We start from the raw sequence: 15,680 nt of genomic DNA on the forward strand, positions 1-15,680 counted from the left end.
TCTCCCTCTCTCCTTCCGTTCCCCTCTAAAGATAATAAAATCTTTAAAAAATAAATAAATGAATAAAACATTCTTTAAAAAAAAAAAAGAATCCACTAGAAGTGTGACTGAGCTGGTAGCTGAGGTTCTCAAGGCCCCAGTTTTCACATCTGTAAAATGAAAATAGCAATAATACCCGCTGTAGGATTGCTGTGGGAAATAAATTAGGTAATGTGGTATGTGTAGCCTAACATTAGCTGATATCTTCCCCCCTGCTAAACCGTAAGCACTACAAGAACAAGAACCTGAGTCTTCCTCGTTTATAGCCAACTTCAAGTGCTGAGCAGTCTCTGGCCCCTAGTGGGCCTGGGCACATCTGTGCTCTGCAAGAAGGCAGGAGTGAGAGCTGCCTCATTGGACAGGGTCAGGGCTGGCAGGGTTAGGGGCCTCAGGCCCCAAGTTCTGGGAAAAAGCTCATTGGAGAGATAACCAGAGGGTTATTGTAAGGATTAGCACAGATGAAATAGGTATCTAAGACTCCTGGTATGGTGTCAGGCACACCCCAGCTGCCCAAGGAAGGTGGTGGAACGGACACAACTTTTCCTTCCCCCCCTTCCCCTTTCTCCTTTTACCTTCTTTCCTCCCCCTGTGTTTGTCTTTTCTTCATTCATGAAGCCAACAGCAGCCTAGTGCCCACTGTCCTGGCCTGCTTGTATGATCTACTGAGAAAAAGTGGAAACGCCTTGGGATGAGGAGGCTGACAGGCCTGTGGCCTCCTCCCTGAGTCCTGCAGTGTCACGGCAGGAAGCACACCTGCTGGGACGCAGGCCCCACCCTCCCCTGACCTCGCACAGTCCCTGGGGAGTGGGGCTGGTTGCCAGGCCTCAGGTATAGTGGACCCGGAAGCAGGAAGCAGTCTGCTCCCAGGAATTAGGACCTGCCTGGCTGGGGCTCTGAGGCAGGTTGGATCTAGGTGTGGGGCTGCTGGGGGGCTAGGAAGGGGAAGGGGCTGCCCAGGCCAGGTTCAGAGCCAAGAGAATGGATGAGCAAGGAGAAGAGAGGAAGAGAGTCTGGGGCAGGAACCGGGGCCCAAAGGGAAGGTGTGAAAGGGACAAGGCCTGGACTGTGGGAGGCCTGTATGCGGCCCAGCCCCAGAGGAGCCCAGGGCTCTAAGGGTCTCCCTATGGGGCTAAGGCAGGTGGCACCCACAACCCTCCAGCTGAGATGGACAACCTGGAGGGGCTGGAGTCCACGGCCGAGGAAGTGCTGGGGAAACTGAGGAGCCACAAACCGTTCCAGTCCACATGGGACACGGCTGCCTTTATCATCTTCCTCCTCTTCCTGGGTGAGTGTGATCTCTGCCTCTGGCCTGTCAGCCTCACATGCCAGGCCCTAGTCAGAGGGTCGTGTCTAGACACCAGTCCCACCCCTAGGCACTGTGTTGCTCCTGCTGCTGCTTGCTTGCCTCCACTGCTGCTGCTGCTACCGTTCCTCCAGATCCCAGAAGGTGAGAACCAAGTAGTTGAGACTCAACAGCCCAGAACTGCACTGAGGTAAAGCTGCTGGGCTTTGTCTAGATGGGGGTTGGCAGGGAACTGAAGCCCACCAAATCCTCTGTGCCTCTCTTACAGGTAAACCCCAAGGGAGTGAATAACCTGGCTCTGGAACCTTAATGGGGCAAGTCTTCCAGCCCCTCTGCTCGCATGTCCTGCTGGGTAACAATAACAAGGTCTTGTTTGCTTGAAGCTTGAGTCTGAAGTGTGTTGTGTTCTAACCTCCCATCAAGGGGTCAGCCCTGCAGGTACTCACTGCTCCATCCGGTGCCCGCCTGGTTCGTCAGACTTCAGCCAGCATGACTGTCACCAGGAAACCTTATTAAGTTGCTGGAGGTCACTCAGGAACTACCAATGGGAGGGGAAGCTGAGCTCAAACTTGGGGTCCCAACCGCCAGGAAAAGACCTTGTCACTATTCTACTCAGCCCCTCAGCAGCCAGGAGAACTCTCCCAAAGGCAGCGTGAATAGGCCAGGGGCTCGGTCACTGAGAACTCCATCCAGCTCCCGACAATCGGGCCCCCCAGTTTGGTCCCCACCCAGACAGACAAGACAGAGATGTCCAGGCAAAATTGGATAATCTTTATTTCTTGGAGACCCTGGTGGGGTTGCTGAATAAACAGTTAAGGGCCCCCTAGCTCATGGTAGGTGGCCTCTGTCTGCCCTTTCCTCCTTCTTCCTCCCCAATTCACAGCTTAGGGTCACCACCCACCCCTCACCTTCCAGCAGGAGGGGATGTGTGGCTGCCCCTCATCATCCTGGGGGGCAGCTCAGCAGGAAGGAAGAAGTGCCCTGGGCCGGGCTCCACCTTGAGTCCAAAGGGCAAGGCTTGGAATGTGGGCCACCTCCTGACCCCACCTTTCTGATCCACCCTGATCCCAAACAAAAAGCAAGTCAGTCTCCCTTTATCCCAGAGGTTCCTGTGTTCACTCCCATCTGTGCAAGTGATGGGCAGAACAGGCAAGAAGGGAAGTAAATTGCCCACAGTGCTGGCTCTGGCCTGTAATCCAAGGGGTGTATGTGGTGGGGACGGGGACACCCCACTTCTCAGGGGAAACAGCTCTTGGGTGCTCTGCTTAGAAAGGCTTGTAGCTCCAGTAGCTGGAGAACACCGAGATCTAGGAAGGGAGGAAGATTGTGGGGACATGGTGAGTGGTGGTGCTGAGGGGCCTGGCCCCTGTTGTACCCTGTGACTCAGGTGAGATGTCAAGATTATGCAAGGGCAATGTGTCAGGGAGCAGGCATTGTTGTCCAGTAGCCCATCTGGCTGGTGTGTGCAGAGGGCACAAAAGACCTTAAGATTTGGAGGTGCTTTGGAGGTGAGACAAGAGGCCTTGGAATACCCCCAAATTAAGGGTCTAAGCAGCCTGTTGCTGGGCTGGCCTCATGTGTCTAAGACTGATCGGCCCAGACCTCACCACCCCCATGTGCCCACCTTATCCTTGAGCTGCTGGCAGAGCTGCAGGGAAACGGTGAAGAAGACAAGGGCATCATTGAGCCACGGGATGACGGACTCCACTTTGTACACGTGGCTCACTTCCAGACGCTGGGAGCCCCACTCACTGCAGGGAGACGTGGGTCCCTGAGCCCCCCAGCCTCTGAGGTGCAGAGGGTGCTCAAGGGCACCCCTCCCAACAGCGTACTTACAACATGGCCCCAGGGCTGTGGAGCACAGAGCCTCCAGCTGGGCGGAAGTTCTAGGCAGAAGAGCATCAGCCCTGGTCAGGCCCTTGGGGCTGCAGGGCATGCGCTGGTGGAAGTGAGGGGTTGGAGGTTGGCAGGGTCCTGCTCACCTTGGTGGAATTGGGCTGCAGGGTGTGCAGCTGGTACACGGTGAGACAGAGCTTGTTAAGGTTGATGTAGACGTTGACCAGCAGATCGGAGGGCAACGCAGGGGCAAACATACGCTGGGGGCGGGTAGGCAGGTAGGATAAGGGCAGTGCAGGCAGAAGTCCCCCAAGAACCACATGGGGGGATCTCTGCCCTCCTTATAAACTGGGGCATCTAGACTCTTCCCAGGTGCCCTGGGTAACTTCCTGCTCTGCCAGGCTTAGAAACTGCTGACTCAGACCAGGGGTGCTGTATTTGGGATGGGGGGCACACAGGATGAGAGCCGAGGACCCTATCCCAGAAAACCGCATAGACACAGACCTCCTACTGATGACAATCTGGGGCACCCCCTGTGTCCCTTTTCTAGGGGACCCACGCTCCTGGACCGATGCACTGACCGTGAGGCCGCTGGCAGCAATCTCAGGCAGAGTGAGGGTGGCTGGAGTGGTGAGCCGGTTGCGAGCTCTGGTCAGTTGCAGCATCACAGCGTCCATCAACTAGGGGGAGGGGGCTGGTCACAGCTGCTGTGAGGGCAGTAGGCCTGGTTCTGATCCCATCCCCCGCCCCCCCAGCATTGGGAAGCAACAAAGTAGGGTAGCTCCCAGCTCCTGTCTTGGTGGTCCTGGTCTCAGAGCTGGAACCGTACCCTAAAGTAGGGGGCTTGTTAAAAATGCAGGTAATTGGGCTCCAGCTGGGGGAGGAGGGCAGGATGTCGAGTGAACCACCCATTCAGGAGCTTGTATTGCATGGGATTCTAGGGGTGGGTCCAATGGGAAATGAGATTCCAGGAGTTAAGTCCCAGGGGCATGAGGGCTTGGCAGGTGGGAGTAGAGGCAATAAAGGGATGTAGAAAGGGTCCTAATCTAGCTAGGGTAGAAAGGGCAAGGGAGAGCTTCCTGGAGGAAGCAATGAGAAAGTTGAGTTGATGCCTTAAGTCAGGTACCAACCCCATTTCCACAGGTGAAAAAACTGAAGGCAAGGTCACATAGCTAGTGAACAGTGGAATTATGCAGAATTCATCCTTTTCCTTTACCATGGACCAGAGCCCTGGTTTGGACTCCTTAGAGGCCCAGCTTCTACCGCTTCCAGCTGTGGCTGTGGGTACTAGGGTGACCTAGGCAAAACTGTTGGGTGGAGGCATATGGGCTACAGCTTATACCCCCCAGGGCAGTCACAGTTCTGGAAGGGACCTTAGTCCATCTAGTTACAAGTTTCATATGAAGAATCAGAGGTCCAGGGAGGGTAGGTGAATGGGTTAAGGACACACAGCAAGTCCGGGCATGTAGACTCAAGTTTTGCCTCCACGCTTTGTGAACCAACTTTGTTTTTGTTTTTTCTTCTTCCTATTGTTAGTACTACTACTAGTAGCTACTATTTACAAAGCACTTACAAGGGGCGCTTTACCTGCATTATCAGTTAGTAGTCACTACATCTTGTCCCCTTTTACGGTTAACAATACTGAGGCACAGAGTGGCTAAGTAGGTGACTTGAGGTTGAACAGCTTATAGCAAAGACCCTGGGATCAGAACCCAGGTCTGATTCTGGAGCTGTGAGCCATTTGACTGTGGCTGGACAGTCATGTGTGCATTGAGAAGTGAAGACTCAACTGTCAGCTATACCTGAGGACCCGGTCAGAGGTCAGGGCTGGGTGTGGGGAACTTGGCTCCCCTATCCCTGCAGGCAGCTCACCTTAAGGACCTCTGCTCCTGTTCTGAACTGGTAGCTGTCATCCCGGTTGTTGAGAAGGTAAATGGCTTGGCTCACATGGTTCCGGGCATCCTGGATCTGAAAACAGTGCCACTCTGGTCAGTGGGCTGGGGCCCAGGAGGGAGGTATGCCAGATTCACTGAAGCCATGGTCTCACAGCTCTAGCCCATGGGCCCGCACACTGAAGGGCTCTCATCCTTGGAGGGGCGGGTGGGTGCTGCTTGCCTGACACTTCCCCCATGGTTCCACAACTATGTGCTTCCTTCCCTGGCTGGGTGTTGGGCACAAGGCACAGACTAAGGCAGGCTTGGTTCCTGGCCTCATGTAGCTCACTTTCTAAAGGAGGACAGACGGTAACACAGTAAAGGCACAAGATAACAGACTATGTGCCCTGCACAAAAAAATAAACAGGGTGATGAAGGGAGATCAGGGAGCCTCTTTACATGGTGGTCAGAGGAGGCCCCAGGGAGGTGACTTTTGAGCTGACATTCATTACTATTGTTATGAGAAAAGCTGGTGGAGAGGATTCCAGGCAGTGGGACAAAAACGAGCAAAGGCCAAGAGGTGGAGACTGTTGGTAGCCAGTTGTGGGGGAGAAAAAGCTGCGGCCCAGTTGGAGTTGGGAGGGAGCACAGATTTTGTCCTCAAGAGCCATGGGAAGCCCCTGGAAGCACGGGAAGGGAGTGACTTGTTCAGGGGGAAGTTCCTGCGGCTTTGGCTGGGGAGTACAGACAGAGTCACCTCCCACAAAGCTAGTCTCTGGAGCCCCAGGCCCCGCCCACCCCAGCTTTGCTGCTAGGAAACACAGTACCAGGCTTGCTGTAGCAGCAAATCCTCAGTGTCCAGCCCCTGGAGGCCTTAGTACCACTGTGCAGGCCTGCCTGCCTCTGCCTGCCTCTGCCTGCTCTTGTGGCCTGAGCTCTGGTCAGGGAAGGTCCTGGTTACCTGCTGCAACTTCCATTGCTTGTCCTCTCTGAAGGCAAAATGCAGCAACTGGTTGTTCCGGGGCATCTTCAGGTTCACATCCTGACAGGTGAGAGGGGGATAAACTGGGCAAAGGGATGTCCTTAGGCTTTTGGTCACTCTGAGCCTTTAAGCTGGGGGGCTGAACTAGTGATGGTTTAGACCCCAGACACTTCTAGGGGGTAGGGGGATGGACTCCCAACATCATGGCCATTTGGGGGTGAACAGGGAGGTCAGGAAACAGGAACTTGGGCCCAAGAGAAATCACAAAGAAATGAAGGGGAAAGAGACCAAGAATGGGGAAGGTGGCCTTAGCTGGGAGAAGTTTTGTGACTGGGCAGACAGAGAATATCTGCACAGGCCAATGGACTGAACACCTACCCGTGAAGGAGAGGGACCTTCCCCCACACCCTGGCACCTGGTACAGGGTTAGGTGCAGATGGAGCTCAGTTGTCAGCTGATTCCACTTTGATCTGGGGCCAGTCTAATCCTGCCAATGCCCATGCTTCACTGGGCCCTGACTCAGGGCTGGACCATTTACAAAGCATCCCCTTTCTACAAGTCTTACAGAAACCACATACCAATCTCATGAAAAGGTTGGGGGTTATTGTCATTTATAAGGAAAATGAGGCTCAGAATGATCAGGGATTCTGCCCAGTGTTACACAGCCAGCTGGTGGCAGAGCTAAGCAGCAGGCTCCCATGCTCTTCCTCACTGGCTTCTCCAGCAACAAGGAAAGCAGGGAGGGGCCAGGACTCACCGCCTGGCTCAGCGCGTCCCCTTGCAGAGTCAGCACGCCTTTCACCTGGTCAGTACTACAACACATTGGGGTCAGAGCAGAACTTGAAGCTAATCCCTCCTACCACCCAGCCATCCCAGTGGGCTGCTTCTGGCTGGCTGTCACAGGATGTTCCAGCCCAGGTGTCCCACCCTCTTAAGGAGCCCATCCCAGGGGTTTCCACAGAGCCAGGGCTCACCCATAGCTGCCCAGAATGAAGTTCTCTTGCTTGACAGGCCCCTCCGTGCCTGAGCCCTGCAGAGTGAAGCGGAGAGAGGCCTCCTGGGGGGCAGAGGGGAGTGGGTCAAAGTTCACTCAATCCAGCCCAGTGCTCCTTCCAGAAGCCCCACTTCCAGGTTGGTTAGGAGAGGAACAGGTGGGCTGGCCTCACGGGGACACCTTACCCAAGCCTCCAGGGCACCTTCCTGCTTCTCTGACTCATTCCCCATGGCCTGAATTTCAGGTCTTACGGGGGGCAATACCTGCTCCTTCCCTATTCCCTGAGCATCTACAGTGTCCACAAGGCAGTATAGAACAGCAATACTCTCCCAGGTCGGTCAACGTGCTCAGGTGTGAAGAATAGGGTCAGGGAGCCACGGTAGTCATGACAACTCACAATTCTGGTCATATCAGGTAAGGCCCGGATATTTGTGAGTTGACTGGCTTATCTTCACAACAGCACTGTGAGAGGCACATACCGTTACATCCTTTTTGCAAAGGACAAAAAAGAGGCCTAGAGAGACTACTTGGCTAATGTCACAATATTGGGGTCCTTGATCTCAGATTAAATGTCACTGCCTCAAAGAAGACCTTCGCCATCAGGACCCCGGGGCTCATCCCAGGTCCATGGCACTCACATAGCTGCTTGGCGAAACTAGTGAGTACCTTCTGGTGTCCCCGACTAGGGTCCAAGTCCACTGACGACAAAACCGCGTTTGAACACCGTGCATCGAGAACACAGCAAGCGCGAGGGAGGCTGGCGAGGCCGCCCAAGGGAAGGAGCTGCGTCAGGGGAGGGTGGGGAGGGTGGGAGCGCGCAAAGGTCTGTGACCGCCGGCGAGGCGTTACCTTTAGGATGTCCTGCAGCTGTCTCAGCACTGCGTGCACCTCGTCGTGAAGTAGCCAGCGGAATTCCTCCTCCTGCCGGGACAGGCCGCTGTCAGACACACGGACCCACTGCCCCAACCCCGCCCCACCGGATCGTGCGCCTCACCAGCACCGCCCGCTCCACCGCTGTCGCTGCCATTGCAGCCGCCATGACTGCCCCTGGCTGCTCAGCTACGGTCTCCGGTCAGCGGTCCTCCGTGGCCGCTCTGTCAGTACTCTTCGTCTGGGCCCACCCCCACTGCCTATTGGCTGAAGGGAACCAATCCCACCCTTTAGCCACCTTCTCACAGTGCTGATTGGCTGAGAGGACGCCTACCCCACTCCGGCTGGAACCCGACTGGTTGGGTAAGAACTCGTTGGCCCCAGCTCAGCTCATTGGGGACGCCATCGGGAGCCGCTAGTTGTCGCATCGCCGCTGCGCATCGCCATCGCAGCTGGAGGACGGTGACCCTCGACCCGCCTCTTCCGGGCTCTGATAGGGAGTCTTTACCCACTTGCGCTCCATTGGCTGAAGGAATGGCTCGCTCTGGCTTCGCCCGGCCATTGGCCGAGGTGGTAACCCGCTCTGGCTCGGCCTCACCCAAGCAGCGGCCGGTTAACCTCCGCCCTCTTCTTCCCTCCACTGCCGGGCGGTTGGAGTTTGGGCGCAGGCCACCGCCAAGGTTTGTCAGTCACAGCTGTGTTACCAAGAAACGTTTTATTCTGCTTGCAGTAGCCTTTTGTTAATTGCACAAAATCTTTTTTTTCTTTTGCCATTTAAACATCATCACACGTTTCTATTCTGAAAGACATGTTCATTAAAAACAAAGCAAAAATAAAAATTCACAACCTTAATTACCAGATTTGTTGAAGGGGAAAAAAAGGGTGGCAGGAGGGGCTTTCTTACAAGCTTTTTCACAAGTGTCACATTTTCTTTTTAAGAGGAAAGGACTTCAAAACAGATAGCTTAAACAGAAATATTAATAAAGAGGAACTTTACAGAATTGCCAACAATATTAAGACAACATTGACTAACCAGTTTCATTACAGCATGTTTCCCCACTCCCACCCCCAAGTGTCCAGCTAGGACTATAACAGGCTTTGCGTTCAGTCAGAATTCAAAATCCCAGTGAAATCAACTGTGCCAAAAATCACAGGCCTTTTCCCTGTCCTCCCCACATGTCCTCTGAGATCCCATAACCTGGGTTCTAATCAGTGGAAAAGGACCAAAGTTGTGAGGGGGAGGGACCCACACCAGTGTGGCCACCTCACATTTTTATATAATTATATATTCACTATAAATGCTGACCTTCTGGCAAAGTGTGACTTTGAAAAGAACCCATGCAGAGGCAGACATTGACATCCTTTAGGTGACTTCTCCTTGTTCTTATGCCACATTCCAAGCCCCTCTGGTCCCCTATCCAAGGAGAAATATTAGATCCTCAAGGATGCCTTGGATCCACCTCTGAGGGTTGGTTAGTTTAGGTTCAGTCAGGCCTAGTTCTCCTCTTCCCTCCTGACAGACCCCAGGGCCCTGGAAGCACCAAAGACCAAGCTGCTGGCTGAAGTGAAGATACTCATTCCGTTTCAAGAGCTGAACCTAAGAAATGGTCATCACTGGTCAGGCTGGGTCTGGGCCAAAGGGACAGATAGGAAGAAATACTCTCCATGGGAGGAAAAGGGGAAAGGGAAGAGAATGGAGAGGTGGGCATGCAGAGGACTTGTACAGGAGCTAGAGAAGGTGGGACCAATATAAGGGGACCTAGGTCAGAGTGGCTCTTCAGAACCAGGTGAAGTCTGTGGCATAATGGAAACAGGAAGGAGCCCTTTCCTCCCCTCCTCACTGATGGCCCTCAGGAACACCTTCCCACGGGCTGGGATGCAAATCCAAATACTAAAAACAGCCTGTTGAGGAGAGAGCTCTTCCTACACCAAAGCAAAGAAGTCCGATCCCAGCCCAGGGTTCCATAGTGATGGCGACTCTAGGATCAGTACTGAAGAGCAGTTGAGGGAGAGTAGGCTTCTATGAGCCTACCTACAGGCTGACTGCTGCTCTCCCTGGAAAGCCAGAGCTCTGTCTTTGCTTGACTTTGCCAATCTCTTTTTAGTTCACAAAGGCATTTCTGGAGAGTTGGTTGCGCGTTGGTAGCTTAAACATGACAATCCTCATCAGCTGGGCACCTGAGGTTGGAGGGCCCACAGGATCCTCCATTTAGTCTGTGCTGGTTCGTCTTGGCCCACAGCATCGCTTCGCAAGGGATCCATCCAGTGGGGCATGTGGACATGACCATGCCTCTTTGCTGAGGGAAGCAATGGGAAGGCTTCCAGTTCTCACTGCTGGTTCTAGTTCCTTGACTGGAAGGTGTCTGAGATAAGAGAAGCTTGAGAGAAGGGGAAAAAAGCCAGGCAGCAGTTTCTGGACAGCTTCTATCCTGGAATAAGAGCCAGTGGGGTGTGTGTGTGTGTGTGTGTGTAAATGTGTGTGTGTGTGTGTGTGTGTGTGTGTACACAGAGCCACCTGGTTTGTGGGCCAGTGCCCAACTCAAGAGCTTTGCCACAGGCTGATAAATCCTGCTGACACCTCTCCCCTTCCCAAGACCTTCAAGGGAAGAGTAATGCTGTGTGCTGTGCTGATGGCAGGTCTCAAAGTCTGTATAAAAGGAGATCGAGACAGGTGGACTGGTCCAGAGTGAAGTGCCAGGACCTCAACCCCATGTGATGAAGAAGGGGTCACAGGGAAGATTAGGGGAGTGGGGGCTTAGTGTATGTAGGCCCGGTACACGGCAGACATATCGTTGTCAGACTGGTCCAGTGCCTTGGCTCTTTTGTACACCTGAAAAAGAATTAGATGGGCTCAATCTCTGACCACACAGCTGGCATAAAGACCTGGATGTGCCTTCTGGAGGTGGTTTTAGATGTGGTTAGATGGGTAGGTTCTGGAGTCCAGGCTGTCATGGGTATGACTCCTGGCTCCTTCACTGACTGGGACAAAGTATCTCAGCCACTGCCTTTTGATATCTTGGAGAAGTAACAGGGTTATGGTGAGGGTTAAGTGGAGTGAGGGACGTGTAATTTTTAGAGTGTCACCACAGAGGTAGAACTCAGTATTTCAACTATGTGCCTTCTTGCTGAAGACCCTCCAAGGATTTCCCATGTTATTCTCCAGGCTACTACTGTCCTTGACCTTCCCTCTGCATGGCTGGCTTCTTCCCAAAGGCATTTCTTGACCACCTCATCTAAAGCGGTGGCTGTGGCACTTTACACCTTGGTCACCTCTATCTATTTACCATGTTCTATTTTATCCATATTTCTGACCATCTGAAATTCCTACTTGTTAAATTACCTATGTGATTATTTCATGCCTCTTCCATTAAAATGTACACCAACCTGTCCCCAGAGCCTAGTATGGTGCTTGGCAATTAACAGCTGCTCTGGAGGTACCAGGTGACTATCTGGATGTGTGAAAAGAATTCAAAAGCCGTTGTTCAACAAGGGCAGTATGGCATCCAGTCATGCTGAGGAAATGCGGCGGGACACAAGGTTCCTCCCCCACATGGCTGGCTCTTTTTTAAAAAAAAATTTCTCTTTATTGATTCTAGAAAAGAGAGAGGAAGAGGGTGGGAGAAATATGAATTTATTGTTCCACTTGTATGTGCATTCATTGGTTGCTTCTTGTATATGTCCTGAACAGGGATCAAATCTGTAACTTTGGCATATCAGGACAATGCTCCACCAACTGAGCTAACCTGGCCAGGGCTGCATTTTTTCTTTCTTTCTTTAAAAATAAAAATTAAAAAAAATAAATTTTTTTCTTTTTTCCAGTTGGAGCCACCATAATTGAGTGTCCATTATAGCTCAGGTGAAGATGCAACTCAGAATGAAGGCTAAAGACTTTTTCAGATAAAACCAATTATAACCAGCAGACCTACATTACAAGAAATGCTAAACACAAGTTCTTCCACCTGAAAGGAATTAATAACACCAGAGAGAAATTCAATACTTCAGAAAGGAATGAACAGCACTAGAAATCATAAATTAAAAAAATTATAAAATGATTTTTCCACTTAATTTCTTTAAAATACATATGACTGCTTAAAGTAAAACATTTCAACATTGGTGGGTTTAAAACAAAGGCAGATATGACACATAGGACACCTGTAACCTAAAGCAGAGGTTCTCAATCTGGGGGGATTTTACCTTTCAGGGGATACTGATAATGTTTGGATATATTTGGGAGTGATGCTGGCAGCTGGTGGGGTAAAGGACAGGGATGCTGTTAACACTGCAATGCACAGGACAGTTCCGACAACCAAATGTTAATAGTGTCCAGGTTGAGAAACCCTGACTTAAAGGATGAGGAACAGAGAGGTAGATCAATCTATGTTTTTGGTAAATATTAACTCTAAGTAAATCATGAAATTAAATGGGTATTGCAATCCCTAGAACAAAAACAGAAGAAAAATAATGCACCATTAAAATGCCGATAGAGCCTTGGCTGGTGTGGCTCACTTGGTTGGAGTGTCATCCAGTAAACTGTAAGGTTGTGGGTTCGATTCCTGGGTCAGGGCACAAGCCTAGGTTGAAACTTTGGTCTCCAGTTGGGACATATATGAGAGGCAACTGATGAATGTTTCTCTCTTACATCAGTTTTTCTCTTCCTCTTTCTCTCCCTCCCTTCCCCTCTCTAAAAATCAATAAGCATGTCCACAGATGAGGATTTAAAAAGCCAATAGATATCTAAAATGAACTTCTAAAAATATATTGAAATAACACAAAATAAGGCATGAAAGGAGGAAAAGACAAACACCAGAAGGGAGAAAAGCAATCAAGTAATAAACCAGTAGCTCTGAATCCAAACACATAACAGACCCCAAGACAGACTAAATGTTAATTGTTAATGGACTAGTTAACTTTAAGATCCAATGACTAGAGAGCCTAATGTTACACTATCCAAACAAATGGCCAGAAAATGCCACACTCCACTGCGAAATTAACCAAAATGTCTGTTTCCAAGCTAATGAATGATGGTGGGGGCAAGTCAGAAATCACCTCATCGAGAAATGTTGCCAGTCAGTACAAGCCACACACAGAACTGTTCAGAAGCAACTACAATTAAAGACAAACTCATCAAGAGATGACTCTACTGCGGAGAGAACCCACAGGTGAAACCAGAGAGAAACCTGACCTTGTACTGCAACCCGAAAGAGTGAAGTAAGTACTTGGAGATATTCTCGAAAGGAAGGAACGGAAGATACAGAATTCAGGGACAGAAGATTATGTCCATAACTATGAAAAGGAAGGTCTGAAATGAGCAAAATTTTGTTTTGTTTTTTTTCTTTGCAGGGATAAGCCACTTGAGCCCTGTAAGAATTTAACTTGAATGAAAATGTGTATCAGCTTATAGCACTTGAAGCTATAGCTTCTAAAATAAATGAATCTATGTGTTTCATAAAATGGTTTTATTGTAACTGTATGGTAAAGATAAATACTGCTCAGCTTTTTTTTTAAAGATTACATTTCTATTAGGTTAAGAACGCTGAACTTCTAAAAAATTGTTTTCAAAAAGTGCATTTGTAGCCCTGGCTGATGTAGCTCAGTGGATTGAGGGCGGGCCTGTGAACCACATGATTGCGGTCCGATTCCCAGTCAGGGCACATGCCTGGGTTGCAGGCCAGTTTCCAGCAGGGCACTCACGAGAGGCAACCATACACTGATATTTCTCTCCTTCTCTCCTTCCCTTCCTCTCTAAAGAAATAAATAAAATCTTTAAAAAAAAGTGCATGTGTAGGTGCTTAGGAAGTGTCATTCAAAAACAATGTTAATGATGGCTTTGGCCAGGTACCTCAATTGGTTAGTGTCTTCCCAACATGCCAAGGTTGTGGGTGTGATCCCTGGTCAGGGCACATAAGAGAATTAGCTAATGAATTCATAAGTAAGTGCCACAACAAATAACGTTTCTTTCTCTCTCTCCCCCTTCCTCTATCTCTGTAAAATCAATAAATAAAAATTTCAAAAAGTTAACAATTAAACTCCAATTAACAGGCAGATATGGTCAGAATGAATAAAAACTCAAGGCCTAATTATAGATTGTCTACAAAACATACAATTTAAAGACACAGGCTGAAAGTAAATGGATAGAAAAAGATACACCATGAAAACAGTGGGCATGAGAAGGCTGTAGTAGTGATATTAAAACCAGACAACAGATTTCAAAACAAAGATCAAGAGACATTTCATAATAATAACGAAAGGGTAACCTCATCAGGAATACATAATAAATTAAGTTTCAAAGGTATTAAGCAAAATGGACAGAATTAAATAAGACAATTTCACAATCAAAGTTGGAGATTTTAATAATCCTTTCTCAGCAAGTGAAAGAAGCAGAGGAAAGGTCAGTAAAGGTAATATGAAAACACTGCCAATCACCTTGACCTAACTGATATCTGCAGAGCAAAACATCCAAGAACTGTAGACAACAGTCGTCTCATGTACACACGTTACACCCAGCAAGACAGACCATCTGCCGGGCCACAAAACAAGCTCAAATAAATTTAAAGAGTTAAAAATCATACAGGGCATATTCTTTGACTATAAAAGAGATCATTAGAACTCAATAACCATTAAGACATCTGGGAAAATCCTAAATATTCGATAAACTTTGAAGCAATCTACTGGTCAAAGAAGAAATCACAAGGGAAATAAGCACGGCTCAAAAGGAGATGTCCAGCTTTTAATGCTCCTGTTAGAAAATGCAGGTCTAAACCCAATGATCTGACATTCCACACTGAGAGGTTAGACCAGAGAGCAAAGAACAGACAAAATAAGTAAAAGAGAAGAATAACAGAAGAAAAATAAAGGGAAGGCTGCTGGAACTTGTGCCACTGGCTCTTGCAGTTAGTTACCTCATTGGCTGCAGCTGCCATAGGAGTTGGATGGTTGACGGCATCGCCCAGCGCAATGGCTAAGCGAAGATCCTTCTGAATGTATTTCAGGTAGAAATCAGGCTTAAAGTTTCCTTGCAGAATATCTGAGGAGAGAAAGACACTTATCAGAAGAATCAGAAGGGCCTAAGAAAGAAACCACCTGCAGTAGTATCAGGGATCAACAACTGGCATTTCTGTCCCCCTCAGATACCCAAGAGACGAGTTCCCAGCCTGTACCCTCAAATCCCATCCACTGTGTGTCTGGACCCTCTCTACCTGAGGGCATGGACTAACTTGAGAGTGTATCTTTCATATGCAATGAGCACCTGAAGAATGGACTGTTTTGACAGCTGCCTGACACAATTCCTCAGCTCTAATAAAAAATATAATGCAAGGGAGGCCAAAGGCAACTTACTTTGGCACTTCTGGTCCAGAAAGATGCTGGCCAACTGTCCTTGATTAAGGATGTCCAATAGTGTCTGCTGGGACTGGCCTGTCACTTGGGCCAGGGTCAGCCCCTCAGCAATGGTGGCCATGAAGCTCCCCTGGACCATATTCACAATCAGCATCATCTTGGCTGCATTGCCAACTTCACCTGCCCAAAGCAAAGAATCATGGTCACTTCCCAAGAATCCTGCAGGCAGTGATTTTCTGCCCACCCTCACCCCTGCTCGGACCCACCTCTACACCCAGGGAAGGCCTCATTCACCTGCCCCTGACAGAACTGGCTCTGACCCTTCTGGCTCTTCCTCCTTCCAGGCACTGACTGTGCAAGTCAAAGGAAACCTTCCCACGGGGGCCCCAGGCAGGGGCCGTGCGGGATTGATGTTGTCATCAGTGCAGTCTAGAGGGGATGTGGCCC

At 49.9% G+C, this 15,680-nt stretch overlaps 3 protein-coding genes across 11 annotated transcripts in view; 1 reads left to right on the forward strand and 2 right to left on the reverse strand.

The window, feature by feature from the left end:
• Positions 1–858: 858 nt before the first annotated feature.
• SMIM22 (small integral membrane protein 22) lies at positions 859–1,722 on the forward strand. Of its 5 annotated transcripts, none has more exons than XM_037029926.1 (4): positions 859–937; positions 1,178–1,324; positions 1,413–1,486; positions 1,611–1,722. In XM_037029926.1, the coding sequence occupies exons 2-4, from the start codon at positions 1,204–1,206 to the stop codon at positions 1,650–1,652; spliced, it is 237 nt and encodes a 78-aa protein (XP_036885821.1). In that variant the 5' UTR covers positions 859–937; positions 1,178–1,203; the 3' UTR covers positions 1,653–1,722. The 5 variants fall into 5 exon arrangements, with proteins under 5 accessions (XP_036885821.1, XP_036885823.1, XP_036885822.1 ...); XM_037029928.1 differs by having other exon boundaries at positions 870–941; XM_037029927.1 differs by having other exon boundaries at positions 885–952.
• Positions 1,723–2,092: 370 nt separating this feature from the next.
• On the reverse strand, positions 2,093–8,140 carry ROGDI (rogdi atypical leucine zipper). The gene is made up of 11 exons (XM_037029924.1): positions 8,023–8,140; positions 7,878–7,949; positions 7,009–7,091; positions 6,792–6,846; positions 6,014–6,094; positions 5,051–5,146; positions 3,760–3,858; positions 3,325–3,438; positions 3,179–3,228; positions 2,967–3,093; positions 2,093–2,649 (listed from the first exon to the last, which is right to left on the reverse strand). The coding sequence occupies exons 1-11, from the start codon at positions 8,065–8,067 to the stop codon at positions 2,608–2,610; spliced, it is 864 nt and encodes a 287-aa protein (XP_036885819.1). The 5' UTR covers positions 8,068–8,140; the 3' UTR covers positions 2,093–2,607.
• A 454-nt stretch (positions 8,141–8,594) lies between these two features.
• Positions 8,595–15,680, reverse strand: part of GLYR1 (glyoxylate reductase 1 homolog) — a 36,374-nt gene continuing 29,288 nt past the window's right edge. For all 5 annotated transcript variants that reach the window (XM_037029923.1, XM_037029922.1, XM_037029921.1 and 2 more), the window contains 3 exons: positions 15,234–15,413; positions 14,798–14,922; positions 8,595–10,728 (listed from right to left, as the gene is read on the reverse strand). In XM_037029923.1, the coding sequence (XP_036885818.1) occupies positions 10,654–10,728; positions 14,798–14,922; positions 15,234–15,413 (380 nt within the window). In that variant the 3' untranslated portion in view covers positions 8,595–10,653. The remainder of the gene's footprint in view (positions 10,729–14,797; positions 14,923–15,233; positions 15,414–15,680) is intronic.

The sequence above is a fragment of the Sturnira hondurensis genome, unplaced genomic scaffold (genome assembly GCF_014824575.4).
Source record: "Sturnira hondurensis isolate 20B ecotype Veracruz unplaced genomic scaffold, ASM1482457v3 Scaffold0020579, whole genome shotgun sequence".
Classification (NCBI taxonomy): domain Eukaryota; kingdom Metazoa; phylum Chordata; class Mammalia; order Chiroptera; family Phyllostomidae; genus Sturnira; species Sturnira hondurensis.